Source organism: Tauraco erythrolophus, chromosome 1, assembly GCF_009769465.1.
Source record: "Tauraco erythrolophus isolate bTauEry1 chromosome 1, bTauEry1.pri, whole genome shotgun sequence".
NCBI lineage: Eukaryota > Metazoa > Chordata > Aves > Musophagiformes > Musophagidae > Tauraco > Tauraco erythrolophus.
The window spans coordinates 116,527,399-116,548,110 of NC_141465.1; the positions used below are offsets into that span (position 1 = coordinate 116,527,399).

General features: G+C 42.0%; 2 protein-coding genes across 3 annotated transcripts; one reads left to right on the forward strand and one right to left on the reverse strand.

Annotated features, from left to right (window-relative positions):
* Positions 1-5,045: 5,045 nt before the first annotated feature.
* MRPL57 (mitochondrial ribosomal protein L57) lies at positions 5,046-6,857 on the reverse strand. Of its 2 annotated transcripts, none has more exons than XM_086621522.1 (2): positions 6,807-6,857; positions 5,046-5,527 (listed from the first exon to the last, which is right to left on the reverse strand). In XM_086621522.1, exon 2 carries the CDS (start codon positions 5,520-5,522, stop codon positions 5,211-5,213), a length of 312 nt encoding a protein of 103 aa, XP_086477648.1. In that variant the 5' UTR covers positions 5,523-5,527; positions 6,807-6,857; the 3' UTR covers positions 5,046-5,210. The 2 variants fall into 2 exon arrangements, with proteins under 2 accessions (XP_086477648.1, XP_086477639.1); XM_086621513.1 differs by lacking the exon at positions 6,807-6,857 and adding an exon at positions 6,123-6,380.
* Positions 6,858-7,206: 349 nt separating this feature from the next.
* Positions 7,207-20,466, forward strand: SKA3 (spindle and kinetochore associated complex subunit 3). The gene is made up of 9 exons (XM_086613370.1): positions 7,207-7,309; positions 8,420-8,484; positions 9,354-9,519; positions 11,223-11,643; positions 14,727-14,827; positions 15,599-15,786; positions 15,983-16,195; positions 16,386-16,495; positions 20,295-20,466. The coding sequence occupies exons 1-9, from the start codon at positions 7,207-7,209 to the stop codon at positions 20,326-20,328; spliced, it is 1,401 nt and encodes a 466-aa protein (XP_086469496.1). The 3' UTR covers positions 20,329-20,466.
* The last annotated feature ends 246 nt before the right edge of the window (positions 20,467-20,712 follow it).

The following is a 20,712-nucleotide window of genomic DNA, read 5'->3' on the forward strand; positions in this document are numbered from 1 at the left end:
AGTAATGGTCCAAACTTGCATGTTTTATAAAAGTTGCAGAATATTTCTTCAAACTTCATACAAGAAATTTTGCATTTGCTAATTTCAAAACTTACAAAAACGTTTGCTACACATTAATCTGAAAGGCTTAGCTTTTTCTTCTCAAATGTCAAGTGAGAAGCGGTCATCTGAATATAAGCTCTCAGCAGTACTGCGTCAGCAAAATTTCTTGGGGAAGACAACAGAGACAGAAGACTGCAAGTTCAAACGGCCTATTCTGAATACCAAAATTCACAGCCCCAAACGCTGGTGGAACTGTAATGGAGGGCCCGGGATATCATCTGGCTTTTAGTGCATCGATGTATTACAGCTGAGATAGCTCATACATGCATAGACATCATCTAGCACAACTGTAAGCAAAATCTGTGTCTCTAATATGGTAAATACCACTGATTCAGCAATATAGGCTCTGCTCCCCCCACCCCCAAAGTGCTCGCTATACCCCCATATGAATGTCTATATACTGTCAACTAACATCAGTATAACTTGTTTGCATTCTTAAGTCAGGATAGTTAATCTACAGAAAAAAATGCAAGTAAACAGACAGGGCTAAATCCATGTGTTCTCCAACAAGTGCTGGTCTTCTGCAACCAGTTGTTTGTTTATCTGGTGGCTGTTTTTGTGGCTTTTCATGAAGCGCTGATGTTTCTGATATCTTCATGCAGATCACGGGTATGTTTTGTCCCGGATTTTTCTCATGTTTCAGATGAGAAAAGGAGGAGAGCAGTGTGCTCAGGATACTCTTGAGGCCAGAGTTACTGTTGGTGTAAAAGCAGGCATTGCTGAAAAGTCACTTTTGAGAAATATGAAATGTAGTAAAATGATTCAAATATGATTCTTCCAAATTCACCACCCCCAACCCCTCCTGGTTTTTTTTTCCTCTCAGAGAACTGGTTACTAAGAGAAACTCCAGACTGATAGAAAGGAATTAAGTTCTCTACGGGAATTGTATTGATGTACTCCAAGGGCACACCAGTGAGTGGGATGGGGATGCCAGGTTTTCCTGGCAGGCCCTGGCTGTGGAGAAGGTATCACATCTAAGGTGGCAGGACAATGTCTTCTGTCTTTCCGAGTTCTGTCCTGACAGCTCCCTCGCCATAAGCAAGGGCACTCTGTGCGGTATCAAAGAGTAGGCTAGGCAGGACAAGGGAGCGAGACAAGAATTAAGAAGGAGGTGAGGACCAACAGCTGTTTCGCTGTTGAGCTGCAAGCAGACTTGGGTATCACTGCCAGCAGAGGCAGGGGGGCTGTAGGGCGGTACTCCAGGAAATAGGTCCTTCCGGCCCATGGACTGAAGAGCTGAAAATTTCCAGTGAATGCAGCAGGAAGAGCAGCCCTACCTGTTCAGGAGGCCAGAAGGGCGATTGATCCTGAGAAAACAACTGTTTAGGATGCTGGGTTATGTTGTATGTGCCGGTTTTGTGCTTTGACCTACTCTGTGTCAGCAAGTCCTGAAAATACCTAGATGGTCACTAAAAATAACAGCCCTTAAGCTTTTAGAGCCATCAAAGTAATTCCTATTGCAAGCCATAAATAGTCTTATCGTTACCGTAGGATAGTTGACACTGGCTGCAATTACAAACTATGCTTTAGTGCTTCTTACTGCCTTTTCCGTTTGAAAAAATCCACATCCACTCAGGAGTCATGCACACAAAATGACATTAAACTCCCCGTGTGAGGACGGAAGCCTGATTTAGGGCAAGATTTCAGTGTGATTTCTCCTCCAGGCTTCTGAAATGTCTTAAGATAAAATCTGTTCCTATGAAGACATGGCAAGGAGATCCATAAATAGAAGAGTACTTAAAACTACACAGCTAATACTGGGGTTTTTTTTCCTTAAGATGATTTACTCACAGGCTGTACAACATACACATAATTGCTGCTCCTACCAAAGGTGTGTTGTGGGAAGAGGGGCAGGTTTCTCTTGTAAGTTGTTTCCTACAGTATTATCCCAAGATTCCAGTGTAACAAGTTAGATGTATCATAAGCCTTTGACTGAAAACTTCCACTTTCTGTATTCAGAGGGTTATTTTAGAGGGAGTTCAGGCACTTTTATTTTTAGTGATTTGAGTAGAAATTACAGTACCATTTTTGTTAAAGTTGCCCCTTGAGTGTGGAATTCACAGGTACCGAGCTACTTTCAGTATGCTCTTCTTAGAAGCTGGTCCTGTTCTCCAGAGTGCTCAATGCCTACAGTTTCAGGTACTGTTTCTTGCCCTGTTTGATCTTGTGTGGCTTTTCTGTGTCATAAATAATCTTTTGGGGTTCGGAAGGTTTGGTTAAGTTCCATGCTATTCGATATCCACTCGAAGAACTTCTTGATGTGTCTGAGGTACAGTCTGGTTGCAGCTCACCAGGGCCCCCAGAGGAGGAAAAAAGCGGCGTTTGCAGCAGCATTAGTGTCTGGCAGATTCACCAGGAGACGCATTGACTCTGACATACATTAACCACATCTGCCTACATTTGGAGCACTGACTGACCGCATTTATTAAATATTTTTTAAAAACAAACTTTGAGCTTTGCAGTGTATGTTCGCTAAGGACACTATCTAAAATCGCACCCAACTGGGGGATTCCAGTACACATTTGCAGAGGCTCCAAACAGCAGCTACTTTAAGAGCAGACTGAGAACACATCTTTCAGGGTACCTAAAGAATAGCTAGTGTGCAACATCAGAGGCTCTTCTGTCCCTAAATGGCACCAAAGAGAGCAGCTGCGTATAAAGTGATGTGTTACAATACTGAACAGGTTTACTACACTCATTTCTATCAATTCATTTTGTATATATAGACAGCTTTTTATATGCATTTTTCTTAACTACATAATTGTCATGAAATGTGATGATGCTACAAGTTGTAGTTAGTTTTAATGCTGATTAAAGCTGGTGTTTGGCTGTTTGTTTTCTGCAGCAATTACTTGAATCTTGTTTCCATTAGGTAGTGAAGTCTGATAATGTTTACAGGATTGATTGCTTCATTTTGGGGAGGGGTTTCCCCATCTTTCTTCCCATCCCCTGCCCCAAGAAACAGCACATATTCAGCAGTCAAGCAGATGTTGGGGATGAAGATATTGGGATGACCTTTATTGGCACCAAAGCATTAACAGTGACAGGCAGATTCCCTTCCGTTTACATTGCTTAGCTGACAACTTACATGCTTAGCTTGTTCCTCTCTGGTTTCTCGTGTCCTCTACTCTGTTGCTATCAGCTTTACTGTGAGAAACATCTTTCTGAACGAGTTTACAATCATAAAAACACCACAGAAAAGAGGCAGCATTCCCGCTGTTAAAAATCTGCCCACTCTCCCTGTCCCCTTTTTAACTTCAATGAATTAAACATCTCTGCAGTTATTTTTGTATTTGCCAGCAAGGGTCATCAACATTTGCACTAATCACAATGTCCCAGCTGTTCCACTTCCACAGTTATTTTTAATTGTGCTGCCGAAACTTGTATTTAAGTTTGAGGTGAAGTGTTAAAAGATGTATGTAATAACGACACATTTATTGTAATTTTTTTGTATGTTACAGATAGGACTAGTCCTATGCACAGAGAAAACGTGTTGCCATTTATAGTTTAATACTTGAAGTAACTTTTTAAAATGGGCTTTTATAAATGAATTAAATACAAAATCACATTGCTTTGCCTGGAAGTTCCTTCATGTTTTAATTGTATCGTGCAGTTTCCTCATATGTATACTTTTCCGTAAATGTTATCTTAAGCCATTTATAACCACTGAAAGTGCATTCAAGATTTTGTACATCAGTGTTCAGACCTGTTCATACTACTCTGAAGTATAATTCATGTTTAAATAAAAAAGTTGTACCATTTTAGGCCTCTTTTCCAAAAATGATAAAATACAAATGGACTCGACACTTGAATTCATCAGTGAATACAACATCAACTTAATAAAAGTCTGTGAAAGAATCTGAAAATTGCTTAGCTGTAGCATGTGTGTATTGGATCAGTGAGGAAATACTGCCTACCTGGGAAATGTTTTGTAGCTGTGCCAGTTTTTACACTCCGGTTGCAACAAACCTGAGATTACACTCACTTCTGACACATCTTCCAGGTCACTTGGTCTTGGGAGAGGAAATAAAAAACCTAACTTGTGGCTGACTGTATTCCTTCAGGACACTAAACATGACAGAAATCAGGCTGCCACTCAGCCGTGTTCCTTTTACATCAGAAATAATCTGTAAGAGAGGGCAGTAACACCCAAGTTGACACTGACAAGACAATGATGCTGGCATTTAAATTACACAGAATCACAAGAATGTTAGGGATTGGAAGGGACCTCAAAGGATCATCTAGCCCAATCCCCCTGCCTGAGCAGGACCACCTTGATCAGATCACACAAGAACGCGTCCAGGCGGGTTTTGAACATCTCCAAAGAAGGAGACTCCACGACCTCTGTGGGCAGCCCGTTCCAGTGTTCTGTTACCCTTACTGGGAAGAAGTTCTTCCTCATGTTTAAGCGGAACCTCCTGTGTTCCAGCTTATATCCACTTCCCCTTGTCCTATCATTGGATGCCACTGAGAAGAGCCTGGCTCCATCCTCATGACAGTCACCCTGTCACCCAAATTCAACAGTTCTTTCCAGAAAGTTTAAAAAATGAACATTTTACAATCCTTCATGAGTTCCTGCCTCACACACCTAACTTTGTAATCCTAGTTCATTTTGGTCCTTGCATGCTTGATGAAGCAAGCACTGTGTAAGTCACATCAGTTGTGTCTCAAGTATTGATGCATACAGAAGTACCCCTTCAGAAGGGAGAGCGACCACTAAGAGCCACCTGGTCAGTACCAGCAGATAATCCCTTCCAACAGAGCACACGTGTTGTTGTAGCTTTCAAAAGGAAATCAGTGACACTATACATCTAGTTCAAATCACCATCGTTGCACTTGCTGACTCACTGTTTTACGAAAAACCTCTCAAGAACAGAAGGCAGATGGTAGAGAGCCCCAGAAAGAAGTGTCTTTCTGTAAAGAGACAATAATAAGAAAACATACACTGTTCTGTAGGACTACTTTTAATGTAAGACTTTGTATACCATTGCAAAGTCTCATTTGTCACCCACCCTTGCTATACTGAATTACAAAACTCGCGTAATAGGTACGACAGCAGATCCCATGGCAGTGCAGAATACATGCCCAATAGAAATACGCCGTATCGTTCAAGACGTCCACCTTTTCGTGACATTTAAGTGGTTTAAATGATCGCTGATATATCTATGCTCAGGGAACTTGGCTTTCATCCGGCTTTTGAAAGCTTCCCATCTTGCACATCTCTCTTCTGTGTTATGTTTGTACTCCTGCTCCCGTGTCAGGTAAGGTCGACTCAGCCAATATTCATTCTCTGCTTCAATTTCCAGCCTTCGGATCATCGCTTGCTTCATTGAAAGGGTAACCACTCTTGGTCGCCTGTATTTTCCAATCCATTGTTTTCCAGGAATTCTCTTTCGGAGTAATACTGTTGTTAAAAACATTATGCCTTAAAACATAGACAAGAATACAAAACGCTCATTACATTAGGGACAAAAATTAAAAATTTGACAAGACAAATGGAAAATCTGCACACACTTACTCTACTGCCTTTTAGCTGGCTATTTTGAAGTTTGACGTTCCAAACCTGATACTCACAACCAACCGTTATGTACCATAGTCAGTACAATGAGACTGGAAACTTAAGACCAGAGAAGGGAGACAGGAATCTCTGTTTAGCAAAAGAGTTTACTGAGTTATCTTTACATTGAGATTAAAGCTTGCCCTCCGTAAATTATTTATGAAAAATCAGGTCCCAGACACTATTAAACAAAGGATTCACTCTTTTCATCTCTGCTTCGAATAGCTAACTGCATTGTCGAAACAGGGAATATTCCCAGGTCCATCCGCTAGATGCAGATCTGGCCTTTCCTCAGTATTAAGTTTTGAACAACAGTCTCTCCATAAACTTACTAGAACACAATTACCTAGTCTTGGTTTTGAACTAGGGGAAATCAGGCTTGTAGAGAAAAACAACATCCTACATTAGACCAACTGATGTGTCAAGTCGAAAGCACGAATCCAGTCTCCAACGTAATACCCACGTGTGACAAAGGCAAGAAAGGCCCAGCGACGTTTAGATTTGAGGGACGTGCTCTCCATTAACCTGCTGATTAGTCCTGAACACGGAGGTGTCTCATTACGCCGCACCTTCATCAAGCACTAAGTCCGCCAAGCACCTGAACCCGGCACAAACAGCACGGCTGCTGACAAAGGCCACCCCGCCGCGCTCCGTTCCCGTGGTGCACCTGCACGCTGCTGTTCCGCTCGGATCCACTTTGGAAGTGACGCTGCAGAGCTCCGCGGGGCACTGCTCCCTCCGCCGCCGGTTCCCCCGGCAGGAGCGCAGGGCGGAGCCGCTCGTCCCGCGGCGGCCGCCTCTCAGGCCGGCGCTCGCCGCAGCCTCGCACGGACCGAGGCGGCGCGGCACAGCAGCCCGCCGGGGCTCCCCAGTGCCGCAGGAGCCACCCGGGCGGCTGAGCGGCCGGCAGCTCCGGGCTGGTTCGGTCCACGCGGCTGAGCGCTGCTGCCCGGGGAGAAGGGACCCTGCCCGCTGCCCGTCAGGGCCATCGCCCGGTCAGGGCCGCGACGGCCCGAGCGAGACGGGGCCAACCCGCCCGCAGACACCCCTCGCCCGGGGCGAAGCGGCACTCCGAGAGGCTACGGCAGCGCTCCGAGCCTCGTAACGAACGAGCCCCTCCCCTCCCCTCCCCTCCGCCCTCACTCACCGGCTCCGGTAAGCGCTCCGGCCCCCGCGGCGGGCAGCAAGATGGCGGCCGGCAGCGGCGCGCGACCCGTCTCGCGAGAGCTCTTTGGGCGGGCGGGGCCTGGCGGCGCCAATAGCGCGCGCCGCCCGCGGTTCGAAGGCACCGGCGGCGGCAACGGTGCTGCGCGCTTCAGGGCCGCTCCTGGCGCTCAGCCGCAGCCCCGGGGCAGTCGTTAGCGGCCGTCCGCGCGGCCCGGGGCCGGTCGGGAGGAAGAGCGCTCGGGCGGCCCTCGCTGGGTGCCCTCGCTGGGTGCCCTCGCTGGGTGCCCTCGCTGGGTGCCCTCGCTGGGTGCCCTCGCTGGGTGCCCTCGCTGGGTGCCCTCGCTGGGTGCCCTCGCTGGCGCTCTCCTTCCCCGCGGGCCATGGACGTGTCGAGGGACTTCTTCGGCAAGCTGCGGGCCCTCGCCCTCACGCTGGAGAAGGAGGCGAGGCAGCTCGAGCGGGCCCTGCGCAAAGAGGACCCGGGTAAGCGCGGCCTCGCCTCTCCTTCCCGCGGCGGCCGAGTCCGCTGGGGCCTCTCCAGCTCCGGGGCTCCTGCTGGCGCGGCCGTCCCACCCCTGGCAGCAGGACCCCGAGCTCAAAAGGTGGCCCGGAGAGTCTCTCCCGGTGACTCGTGGTGGTGGCCGTCACAGCTGGGCGCCGGGGCTGATGGCCCTGCCGGGACGGGATGAGCGAGGGCAGCGGCTGTTCCGCGGGGGTCCTTGGTTCGGGTTCCCGCCCGTCCCTGTGTCCTTCTGGGCGTGCGAGGATGGGCCTTCGGTGGGCGGGTGGCTCCGGGGAAGGGCCCGGGAGTAGCTTGGCAGCATGTTATCCCTCGTATCGTTGTGTCCCTGAACTCCTTTGTGGGTGAGCTTTTATGGTGGGGGAAAGATGGAATGAAGCAGGAATCGCGTTCTTGCTTTTACTCTTTTCATGGATTGAGACAGAAAAGTGCGTTTGCAGGGCTTGTTCTCTCTCTCTCTCTCTACACAGAGAGCTCAAGCTTCTAATTTAAGTAATCACTGTGCTGTCTTGTCACGTAGCAGATGTCCTCTTCTACGCTATTTGCATTAACCTTCATTTCTTACGAAAGAAGTAATGACTGCTGCATGCGTGAACAATACTAATATCTGCCTGTGTGCAAATGAGGTGGAAGAATTCAGGGGTTTGCTGTGTGTTTTTTAAATGGTGTCTATATCACATTTTTAATTTTTTATTATTATTTCAAGTTCAAGCTCTTTAAGGATAAAAACTTAGCATAAATAAACCTTGACAGCCCAAGGACCTACCTATTGCCCCAAAATCTGCAATGCATTAATTTCTACAGTATTAGCTCCAATAGTAAAACAGAAGCCTGTGCAGTTTCTCTGTGTAGTTAAACATACTGGGCAAACTGCAGTCTGATGCTGTGCAAGACACCCGATATGAACGAGTTTCTCTTTGGTTTTCTGTATCTTGACTCTCTTTTCTCTAACGTTTGACTCCAGCATCTCTAATACAGGAGACAAAGTTCTGATGTAGAATGTACTTGCATGCTAAAATACCAATATCCCTTTTTTCTTTCCACACCCTTTTATGTGAACATGCATATCAAAGACTATGAAGATGAACCTCCAATAAGAGTCTTGCGTGACCTCCATTGTGAAATCAGGTCTCTGAAGGTAATGTCTTAAATCGCTTCCTTCTTCAAAAACTGCGGGGGGATGTTCCATAATATGGTTCTATTTTGATCATTAAGCCACAATACAACTTTGTTAGTCAGCAGTTCTAACTCTTATTTTTATTCATTTACCTCTAAAGCCTCATAATGGCTGTGGATGTCAGGATAGTGCCCAAAAAACTTTTGGGTGACTTAATTAGTCCGCAATCACTGTTGTCGCTCAGATCAGCAGGGGACAAAGGTAACAGGGAAGTTGTAGCTGTGCCAAAGCACAGGTATAGAGGAGAAAGATTCAGGAGCAGCAGCTCCCTGGCTTGTTTGTGTTCTATGACTAGCACTTAAAATAAAGAAAAATCTTCACAGAAGTTTCAGTACTTTCAGCCATTCAGTTAAACTGGTGAAGAATGTTCTTTATTTCTTTAATAGAAGTAGGAAAATGGGCTTAGAGAAATGAGCAAGTGTAGAAATAATTGAGAGGTAAGCTAGGATATAAACTTGAGGTTTCCCATCTTCTCTGCACTAATTCTTTGTACATAAGGAGTAAGAGTCCAGACTAATTGCTGTTATCCCATATATTTTTAAGGAGTAAAAACATATTGTTGTTTGAGAAGTTACTAGTAAGTAGTTATCATACTGTGTACTGTCATCTTTGTTTAACTTTTGTAAGTTTTTGTACACTTATGCCCTATATATTCCTGATATTTTGTAACCTAGTTTTCGGGTATGGATAAGAGTTAAATTTACTGCTTATCCATATCTGAATTGAAGTTCAATACTTATTCTGAAACACTTCATGTGTAAACAACTGCTACGTGGTGATTTCAAAACTAATATTTCTATGTTTCTGTCCCCTCCCTCCCACCCCCAAAGGAAGATGTTAATGCCAGTCTTGGTAAGAGCTGCTCTGAAAAACAAGCAATTCATGACTTTATGAAGGCAAGTGAAATATTGATGCAAAGAAATGCAGCAGATCTTGGAAAAATAAGAGAGCTGTTCCAGAAATATGGCTACAAACCACATGTCAAGGACCCTACAGGTAATATTTCTTGGCAATGCTGTATGTGAAGACAAATGTTATTTTCTAAAATATTTCTCTTTAGTATGTTATTTGCCTTATAATGATATCTAGAGGGTAAAAGATTCTGTTGTGGTTGGTGCCATAAGAATAAAACAAAATACAAAAACTTGGAGTTAGATCTCCTGGCATATTTTTAAGTTAGCGTAGTTTTTTGGGGTAGTTTTTTTCGGGGGGGGAAGGGGGGGGGGGGGGGGGGTCTTCCAGTAATAGTTATATTCAGAAAACATGTTAGCAAACATGTTTTCATAACCCAAAGACTTATGCTGCTTCAGCTTCTCATGCATGGGAATCTATTGTAGATGCATCTCAATTAGTTTCTATTCATATGTGATTACTATATTAACTTAAATTGCCATAAAGAAAATCTGAAAATAATATGCTCCATAGCACGAACGGGACAAGAGAAGCGTGTGTGGGGATTAGGTGACATGTGGCAATCTATGAGGCAGTAGTAGCTTGATCATTGGAAGGAGGCAGAGATCCTTAATCCAGTCAGAAAGTGCATACACCTGTGTGAAAAATCCAGGTATGCCAAATGAGATCCTTAATCCAGTCAGAAAGTGCACACACACCTGCGTGAAAAATCCAGGTATGCCAAATGAGTTTAAAATACTACAGCTGTCAGTACTACACGTACCCCTTTCAGTATCAAGGGCCCAACTGATCTTCAGGAAGCCCTTGTCAGGGCACACCTTAACCTTCCCCTGAGCATCATCCAGTCCTCACACAAAGCAAAATTGCCATCATGGACCACGTTCACTTCCAAGTGAAGCTACAACAAGTGTTTTACAAATATATGGCAGAAAGCTCTGATTTTATAGTACCTTCCTTCCTGTCTTCTCTCTGCCTTCAAAGAAGACTCCAAACAGAACTACAAGGTTAATTTATTTTTAAGGTATATTTTTAACATAAGTGTATCTGAATACATAATGCTAATGCTCATAAAAAGGTAATGCCTCTGCCATATTATTTTAAATAGCTTTATTTTTCCCCACTCTGCTGCTTACATCATGCAGAAATTCACAAATATTTTGGGGTGTTTCAGTTTAACTACAGAAATGTACAAATTACATGTTTGTTTATTTCTGCAGTGGCCTCTTGTTATTTAAAAAGCTACCCTCTTTCATGAGTTTTCAGTTGCTGCTTCATAACCTTTCTTCAATACTGTTTTTTCTGAAAAATGAGCATTCTAGCACTATGTGCAGCCTTTGCTCTTTCCCCAAAACCATTTTCAGTCCTATACAAATTTTGGTTTCATTGTTGTTTACGTTGTGCATTTTTAATGAATTTCCACTCCTGCACTGAAATGAAAATAAATATATTTAAGATGAGCGCTTTCTGCCTGCTCCATGATGGGAGATGAATTCTATTGAAAATACGCTTTTGTAAAAATCTTTCAATTACGTTTTTCCTATAAATAATATCTACTAATACAGTGAAATTCAGTAAATGTGCAAGCTATATTATAAATATAGCTTAGCCTGATACGAGCTTTTGATATCTGTTGTAGCTTCAGGTCAGTGCTTTAAAATGAAAGCAAGAATCTATTTTTTACAATAATAAACTTAAAAATTTGAATTTGAGGAAGGGAGGTCCCCATTTATTTTATAAATTCTTAAGACAGACTTCTGACTTTTTTTTTAATTACTTTTCTCAAGCAGAAAAGGATGAAGAAGTTAACAGTGATTCGAAAGTGTCCATCCAGAATAAAGCTGATGAAGAAAAAGCAGATGTACCCCATCTTCCTGCTTGTACTGAGAAGACACTGGTGCCCGAAGACCCACTGCGTAACCCCCAGCTTTCTGATTTTGGTCTTTCCCAATATGCTTTCGCCAGGCCATGGAGTGCAACGAAAGGTCGACAGGCAACAAATACATATCAAGAAAATGCAAAGAACAGGACTCCACTGAAAACACAGACCCCCTGTGTTTTGCCCAAAACACCAAAATGCATGCTGAAGATGGACGATTATGAGTGTGTAACACCAAAACTTGAACACTTCGGCATCAGTGAACATACCATGTGTATGAATGAAGATTATACGATGTCGCTCATGCGTAAAACTGCTCAGGCAAGCAAGAAGTGAGTAAATTACTAAGTTCAGAGTGTTTCTCTACTGAATTTTCTGTAGTTTCTTCTTGCCGTACTAATTCCTTGCTGCTATTGCCCTTCTCTTTCTCTTCGAGTGGGTGATATGTTGTTATCTACCAGCTGGTTAGTCCCATGTCTGTATTCAACTATCTACGTTTCTTTCCACGTACCCTTTGCAGTGCCAAATGGTGCCATAAAACACATCTCCGATGGGCCCGTTCCCTTGACTGCACCATGACACGAATTTTCAGTACGCAGTCTAGTTACAAAGGGGAAAACGCACAGTGTATCTCTGATCTTTTGCTTTCCTTAACTTTGGATTTGGATTTGAGGTGTGCTGTCTGCAGTAGATATTACGTAACAAATTTAAAGGTTTCAAAAGCTTTAGGAACACGGACCCAGAAAAAAATCCTAATGCATTCAGTAAAATGCCTCATTGTATAAACACGGTGTATTATCTCTTACGTTATCCATTTCCACCTCTTTTTGCTCCAGTCTTCTGTCAAAAAGACATCTCCAGGTTTTCACTGTTCTAATTAAAAGAATTTACAGCAGTGAGGAATAGAACACTTCAGTAGCAGAAGTGTTTTTCTGTACTTCTAAAGTAATGTAAAGGTAGTTAGTTCATGTTTTCATAGTTAGTATTAGCAACATGTTCAATTTTAAAAGCTAACAGTATTTAAAAGAAGCTCACTGTTCTACAGCTAAATATTAGGTATTGAGAAATTGTTCAAAACCCGAACCGTATTCAAAATAAGTTCTGGAATTAATCATTGAACTTCTTTTTTTTTAATCTCTGATATTTGCAATATAGACACAGGTGTGAAGTTTTTCACAGCGACGCCAACTTCAGTGATTTTGTCCCCAAAAGATCCAGTTTACTGCAATGGTTAAATTTTGAGTGTCTTTTTTTATTTTAAGATTACTGGGGTGAAAAAAAGTAAAAGTGAAAAGATACATTTTTCTTTTAAAATAGTTTTGAGATCTCTCCTTTTGAATAGTTACGTAAATACTATAATGTCTACAAAGCTTTATAGTATTGGAATTGTAATAACAGGAAAACTGTTACTGACTCCTGAGAGATATTAATTTAAAAATCATTCTCTCTTAAATGATAGCTTTATCTTATCACACAATTTAAGATCTTTTGTTTTCTATAACTGTTTGTGGTTTCGTAATGAGAACTGTTTTAAATGTGATTTTCAGCTTTAATGATGGCTATAACTTATAAATGGGTACATACACAAATGTAAATTCTATTTTTGTGGCTTCTAGTGAAATGATTAGACAGTCCACTAGAGGTGTTATATATAATACACAAAAAAACACACTAGCAGTCTTCCATACCCCTAATGATAACATTAAAATTCTGTAGAGATTTAATATATCATGATTGTTCTTTAATGCATCATCATTACTAATGACCCAAAGAGATGGACATACATTAATTATGACTCAAATTAAAGCTGCATATGGATTCAGAATTGGTGGCATGTGTGAGAGGTCATGACATTAAGTCATTAGAGTTAAAATGTTGCTTTACCATCTTTTAGCTTATTTGTTTTGTTTATTTTGCGTCACTAAGTTAGAGGTAGCTTGTGGTTTGATCAGAAAGGTTGAAACAATTAAACAGCTTGTTACCCCCAAAAAGCACTCATCTCGACTCTTCTAGTGAGAAGGCTCAGCATGTTAAATGGGCAGAGCGCTAAGCTAGCAAAATAAATAAAAAAAAATTATAAGAGAAAGTTATTTTTTCACTGCATAATAGGCAGAATCTCCCGAGGATCAGATAAGCAAAAAAACTAGTACAAATGAGGTAGCCATTATACCCATAGTTTCCACATACAAAGACAGGTAATAATTCTGACTTTCTTGGAGACAGCCCTGCTCTTTCATATCCCTTGCTTGTGCTAGCCAGGTCTTGTGCCTACTTGAAATCTGTCTAGAAGCTGTGCATTGTGTGAAAACCACTTGAAAAATTTATCTCAAAGTTCTTAAAAATATTAAGTAGATCTCAACTCCTTTAACTTTTTCACATTTTCAGTTTCGAAGCAGCTGAAAAAAGCCATATACTTTGGTGCACCTACTACAAAACTGAAACCAAAAGTAATTAGGAAAGAAAAGAAGAAGAGGGGGGAAAAAAAAGTGCCTGAACAAAAGTGGTTATTGTTATATGTGTTTTTCTCCCTTGTAAAAACTAAAAATCGTATGATTTCGGGTATCTATAATACTTCCAAAGCAAAACTGACTTGAAAAATTACTTTCCTTTTTTTTAACTCAAAATTTGAGATCTGTTCATTTGAGTAAAATATACTGCCTCAAATGGATTGTTTGGGGGTGTTTTTTTTAAGCTTAGGCTTTTTGTAGAGAAGCTCCGTATCTGGTTCTCATAGTCAAGATAGCTTTTTTGAACATGTAAAATCATCATCTTATAGACACATTTTGTGTAAAGTTTAGGTAAGCTTGCACTTTGTCTGGTATTGTCTCTTAACTGCCTACACCCTTCTTCCACTAGAAATCTTAGATATGAAAAAAGAATTTTTTAAATTTTAGTTTCTAGTGTAGTGGAGTTGATATTAAATGTCTTTTGACTCTGAAGTCAGCTAGTGATTAACACAAGTAATCTTACTCAAACTTGAAAATTGAATTAAAAATCTTTTAGTGTTCACAATAACATTAGGTTAAAAGCTAAAACAATTTCCTCTTGTTGTTTCGAATTTTGTAGGCAACAGGCAATTCAAAATAAAAAAGACTGTACCTACCCCTAACACAGAATTGATCAGGTGGGACAAAAAAAAAATTGATCCTATCCTGGACACTTGTTTTGCTTTGTTTTTTTTAATGCCTTGGATTGACATCTCTATATTTGATAATTTGTGGATGGACTGAGCATTCTACAAACTGCTACAGCAGAATCGTAGATGAAAAATCTATAAAAAATTATCTTCAAGGAAATAAATTTTTGACTTGCATGTTGATGAGCAAATACTAGAAAAGTGATCAGGTTGACAGTACTCCTTTAACTGTGTTTTCTTCGTGTTACTTGAGAGCTAATGGAGAGGTTTGGTTTTCAGGCTGGTTAAAAAAGATGATCATGAAGTGAATGTACGAGAAATGGCATCCAGGGAAATCATGGTTACTCCTCGGCCAAAACCAAAAGTGGCAGCTGAGAATGGTAAGATAAAAATATGTGAAATATATTCATGCACTTTTTACATAATGCATGTGTAAATGCATTGTAAACACATGGTAAACTTTTAAACTGTTTCTTGTTAAATACAATTAATCCAGGTCTAATCATGCTATGAGAACTAATCTAGAAAATGAAATGTTGGTGGCTTCTATGGGAAAGTTTCTCAGTTCATTATATATCTTCACTCATTCTTCTGCTCATATCAGTCTAGAATTATGCAGAGGGATCCATTATTTTTTAACTGCAACTTATCCTTATTTGAAATAAAAATACTGTTTTGCCAACTCAGGCTTTTCTCCTGACAATACCCGTTAGATCTGTTTAAAGATAGCCTCTTTCAAAGCAATTTATTTCCTAACGAGACAGTAACTTGGATCTTTCAAGAGCACTGCTAAAACTTTGAGAGATGTAATATGTTCTCTTAAAAATGTGTGAAGATCTTGGGACAAACATAGTGACAATTGAATATATGAGATGCTAAACAATGCTGATTTAAGTTGGGCTTTTTCAGTTATATTCAGTAATGGGACTAGATTTATTACTTTTTTTTGCATTTGCTGCTTTTATGGAATTCTGTACTTTGGATAGTTCTTCATACTAAAAATGTCAGCTAAAATGATACCGGTGTTCTAGAATATGTAAATCTGTGAAAAGCTAATAGACATAGAAAACTAAACTGGGGCACTGGAACTGATAATATTTACATATGTATGCCTATGTATATATTTTTATTCCTCTTACCTTTAATTTCAGCAGCTGACTGGATGGCTTCTCCTATGATATTTGTGTTCTGTACTCCTGATGTGAAAATCTCTTCCAGAACAAATAGCACCGTGTTATCCAAGTCACCAGAAACAAATGAACTGCCTCTTCCCAGTCGTACAGAAACACCACAGTTTCCAGATTTTGAAACAAGATGGCTAAAAACAGATGCTAAGGTAGTAAATACCTGTTATATAAATTTTCACACACTTCTTATGATAAGCAGTTTTTCAAATGTCACTTTGGAGTTCCTTTCCAGTACTACTTATGTCACTGTAGAAGATCTTTCTAATAGTAATTTTGTAAGAACACTTAATAAATACTTTATCTAAGATTAAGTAAATTAACTGAAGGCATTTAATACCTCTTTTGCAGCTGGTAAAGCAGGGGGAGAAGATTGAGTCGGTGAAAAAGAATGATGCAACAGATAAAAAGTACATAGAAGATAGCATTCCTTTTGCGCTGAACTCTGATGAGTATCTTAAACACTTTGAAGACCCTTCTCCTCCCAAAATAAAACACTATGAGCAGTTACTCAATACTCCTCCACCTCCAGAAATAACAAGGATACCAGATGATGTTCTACAGGTTAGCTTATATACTTCTTTTCCAAATAGTTTTAGTAGCAAAACAGTAAAATGAAAAGGGCTTGGTTCAGTCGAATTTTGTTCTTCAAAAAACAAAAGAGTTCTCTGCTATTTATTAAAAATGTATAAACTCCAATCCAGTTTTGAGTTCTTGGATAATACTTTTTATTCCCTTTTAATGTTTCCTGTAGATTCTGTCCAAGTATAATCATAAAGTAGACTCTTCTAAAGCCAAGGAAATGGAGACCAAGGCTACAAAACATGAAAGTGATTTCACTGATGACTGCAACAAAGAGAACAGGTATGATTAAATTTTACAAATTTGGTTAAGTAATTTTATTTGGAGAAGCTACAAAGATGCTTTAACGCACTTAGGAATTCATGCAGCTGCTTGTTCTTCAGCTGCCAAATTAGCTCTTGTTGTCATGACTAAATAGTTAATTTTTAGGCATGGTATCAGACTTTATTGTAAAGAACAAATATTGTAATTGACTGTATGTTTGTATCTTCCCAACTTTAAGAAATAATAAATGAAGGTAGAGTCTTACTGTTTTATCTGCACATGTATTTTGCTTCATGACAATCAAAGCATCAGTGAATACTTTCTTCTGAGTAAGTTATGCAAAAAAAATGAAGGAATTGGGGAAAACTAAATAAGTGAAACAACCAATTTTACAGTCTTTTTTGCATTTCAAAGAACTCGACTTTGCCAAGCCACCTTATGAATGATACCCAAGATACTCATCATAGACTGATTTCAATCTTTAAAGCTGTTATAGAATCATAGAATAGTTTGAGTTGGAAGGGACCTTAAAGATCATCTAGTTCCAACTCCCCTGCCATGGGCAGGGACACCTTTCACTACTTCAGGTTGCTCAAAGCCTCATCCAATCTGACCTTGAACACTTCCAGGGATGGGACATCCACAACTACTCTGGGTAACCTCTTCCAGTGCCTCATCACCATCACTGTAAAAAATTTCTTCCATCTAATCTAAATCTGCCCTCTTTCAGTTTAAATCCATTGCCTCTTGTCCTATCACTACATGCCCTTGTAAAAAGTCCCTCTCCAGCTTTCCTGTAGGCCCCCTTTAAGTACTGGAAGGCTGCAATAAGATCACCCCGGAGCCTTCTCTTCTCCAGGCTGAACAGACCCAACTTCTCAGCCTCTCTTCATAGGAGAGGTGCTCCAGCCCTCGGATCATCTTCGTGGCCCTCCTCTGGACTTGCTCCAGCAGCTCCATGTCCTTCTTGTGTTGGGGGCCCCAGAGCTCAACACAGTATTCCAGGTGGGGTCTCCTGAGAGCTGAGTAGAGGGGCAGAATCACCTCCCTTGACCTGCTGGCCACGCTGCTTTTGATGCAGCCCAGGATATGGTTGGCTTTCCGGGCTGCCAGTGCACATTGCTGGCTCATGTTGAGCTTCTCATCCACCAGTACTCCCAAGTCCTTTTCCTCAGGGCTGCTCTCAATCCATTCTCTGCCCAGCCTGTACTTGTGCTTGGGATTGCCCTGACCCACGTGCAGGACCTTGCACTTGGCCTTGTTGAACTTCATGAGGTTCTCACAGGCCCACCTCTCCAGCCTGTCAAGGTCCCTCTGGATGGCATCCTTTCCCTTCAGTGTGTCCACAACACCACACAGCTCGGTGTCGTCAGCAAAATTCCTGAGGGTGCACTCGATCCCACTGTCCATGTCACCAACAAAGATGTTAAACACCACTAGTCCCAACACCAACCCCTGAGAAATGCCACTTGTCACTGGTCTCACTTGGACATCAAGCCATTGACTGCAACTCTGAGTGCAACCATCCAGCCAATTCCTTATCCACTGAGCGGTCCATCCATCAAATCCATGTCTCTCCAATTTGGAGACAAAGATGTTGTGTGAGACAGTATCAAGGTCTCAGGTGGATAACATCTGTTGCTCTTCCCTTATCCACCAACACTGTAACCCCATCATAGAAGGTCACCAAATTAGGCAGGCAGATTCTGCCCTTAGTGAAGCCATTTTGGCTGTCACCAGTCACCTCCTTGTTTTCTATATGCCTTAGCATAGTCGCCAGGAGGATCTGCTCCATGATCTTGCCGGGCACAGAGGTGAGACTGACTGGCCTGTAGTTCCCTGGGTCGTCTTTTTTTCCCTTTTTAAAGATGGTGGCTATGTTTCTCCTTTTCCAGTCATTGGGAACTTCACCTGACTGCCACGATTTCTCAAATATGATGGATAGTGGCTTAGTGACTTCATCTTCCAGTTCCCTCGGGACCCATCAGGTCCTGTGGACTTGTGCACCTTCAGGTTCTTCAGATGGTCTTCAACCTGATCTTCTCCTACAGTGGGTGGTTCTTCATTCTCCCAGTCCCTGCCTTTGCCTTCTGTGACTTGGGCTGTGCAGCTGGAGCTCTTGCCAGTGAAGACTGAGGCAAAAAAGTCATTGAGAACCTCAGCCTTCTCCATATCCTGGGTAACCCAGTCTCCTGTTTCATTCTGGAGAGGGCCCATGTTTTCCCTAGTCCTCCTTTTATCACTAACATACCTATAGAAGCTTTTCTTGATGCCCTTGGCCAGATTTAACTCTATCAGGGCTTTAGCTTTCCTAATCTGATCCCTGGTTGCTCAGACAATTTCTTTGTATCCCTCCCAGGCTACCTGTCCTTGCTTCCTCTCTCTGTAGGCTGCTTTTTTGTTTGATTTGGTCCAGGAGCTCCTTGTTCATCCATGCAGGCTTCCTGATATTCCTGCCTGGCTTCCTCTTTGTTGAAATGCACTGCTCCTGAACATGGAGGAGGTGATCCTTGAATATTATCCAGCTTTCTTGGGCTTCTCTTCCCCATAGGGCTTTACTCCATGGTACTCTACCAAGCAGATCCCTGAAGAGGCCAAAGTCTGCTCTCCTGAAATCCAGGGTAGTGAGATTGCTGAGTGCCCTCTTCACTAGCCTGAGGATCTTGAACTCCACCATTTCATGGTCACTACAGCCAAGGCCGCCCTTGAGCTTCACATTCCCCACCAGTCCCTCCTTGTTGGTGAGAACAAGGTCTAGCATAGCACCTCTCCTCATTGGTTCCTCTACCACTTGGAGAAGGAAGTTGTCATCAATGCATTTCAGGAACTTCCTGGATTGCTTCTGCCCTGCTATGTTGTCCCTCCAACAGTTATCAGGGTGGTTGAAGTCCCCCACGAGGACCAGGGCTCGTGAACATGAAGCTGTTCCTATCTGTCTATAGAGGGCCGCATCCACTCGGTATAGCTGGTCAGGTGGTCTGTAACAGACCCCCCACTACAATGTCCCCTGTCCCTGCCCTTCCTTTAATCCTGACCCATAAGCTCTCAGCTGGCTCCTCCTCAGTCCCCAGCTGCAGCTCCATGCACTCCAGCTGGTCTTTGACATAGAGGGCCACACTCCCTCTTCCTTCCCTGCCTATCCTTCCTAAAGAGCCTGTATCCTTCCATTCTGACACTCCAGTTATAGGATTCATCCCACCATGTCTCTGTGATGCCAATAAGATCGCAGCCCTGCAGGCGTGCATTCATCTCTAACTCCTCTTGTTTATTCCCCATGCTACATGTGTTTGCAGAGAGGCAGTTAAGTTGGGCACCCGATGAATCTGATTTAGTGTCTGGAATTCCTTTCTGCTTCTCCTAGGTGCCCTCAGCTTGTCTTGATTGACAAAGCCTGATATTATCCCCCTCCCCCTTCAAATTTAATTTAAAGCCCTGTGAACGAGCCCCACTAGCTGTTGTACTAAGACCCTTGTTCTTCTTTGAGAAGGGTGAATCCCATCTGGTACCAGCAAGCCTGGTGCTGTGTAGGCCATCCCATTGTGGGGGGGGAAAAAAAAAAACAAAAATTGTGATAACACCAGCCACAGTGATGATAATCACAAAAACCCAGGATGAGACTGATAAAAGTAGGTATCTTGATAAACTTGGGGAGGGAACCCGTTTGAGTAATCAAATACAGCAAAGCTCTTACTTTAGCTGACTCTGCTTTTTTTTCTTGTCAGGATTATTTTTAAAAGTTTTCAATGTTTGTGTATTCTGCTAATTCAAAATATAATTGAAATAATAAGTTCATTAACTCTTCTGGATATATTTGCAGAGGATATCATGGATGTTTCAAGCCAAACATCTGAACTCAAGCTGAAGACCATGTTGAAACTGTTCCACATTCTTGGATCTGATCACTGAATCATAACAAGCTCAAAAAGCAAAAGAAAATACTGGTGGGAGGCAAGAGTCATACAAAAGAAGAACTTTTTTGGTGGAGAAAGTTTGGTGTGGATAATAAACTTCTTTGAACTAACAACTTGTGCTTAATTTTTAATTGAAGTTATTGGCAAAATATACTGAGGGCTTTTAAATATATGTGCTTCAAAGAGGAGTGGGGTCATGGATGAAGCATTCCTTCTGTTGTGTCACCTGATTCTCTTGTTTGTTGTGTGTGCTCGCATTTGCAGCAGGCTGTAGGGAAGTGTGGTGAGGTGGCATAAGGGGAAGGTCCAGTGTATGGCCCTAGA

What these genes read in the sequence shown, in the direction of transcription:
- SKA3 (XM_086613370.1), top strand. Translation starts at nt 7,207, where the DNA reads ATGGACGTGTCGAGGGACTTCTTCGGCAAGCTGCGGGCCCTCGCCCTC. An exon ending in ACTGCTCAGGCAAGCAAGAA is followed by an intron (nt 11,644 to 14,726) that starts GTGAGTAAATTA and finishes TTTGGTTTTCAG; the next exon opens with GCTGGTTAAAAAAGATGATC. An exon ending in TAAAAACAGATGCTAAGGTA is followed by an intron (nt 15,787 to 15,982) that starts GTAAATACCTGT and finishes CCTCTTTTGCAG; the next exon opens with CTGGTAAAGCAGGGGGAGAA.
- MRPL57 (XM_086621513.1), bottom strand. Translation starts at nt 6,234, where the DNA reads ATGAAGGTGCGGCGTAATGAGACACCTCCGTGTTCAGGACTAATCAGC. An exon ending in CTTTCTTGCCTTTGTCACAC is followed by an intron (nt 5,528 to 6,122) that starts GTGGGTATTACG and finishes CTATGTTTTAAG; the next exon opens with GCATAATGTTTTTAACAACA.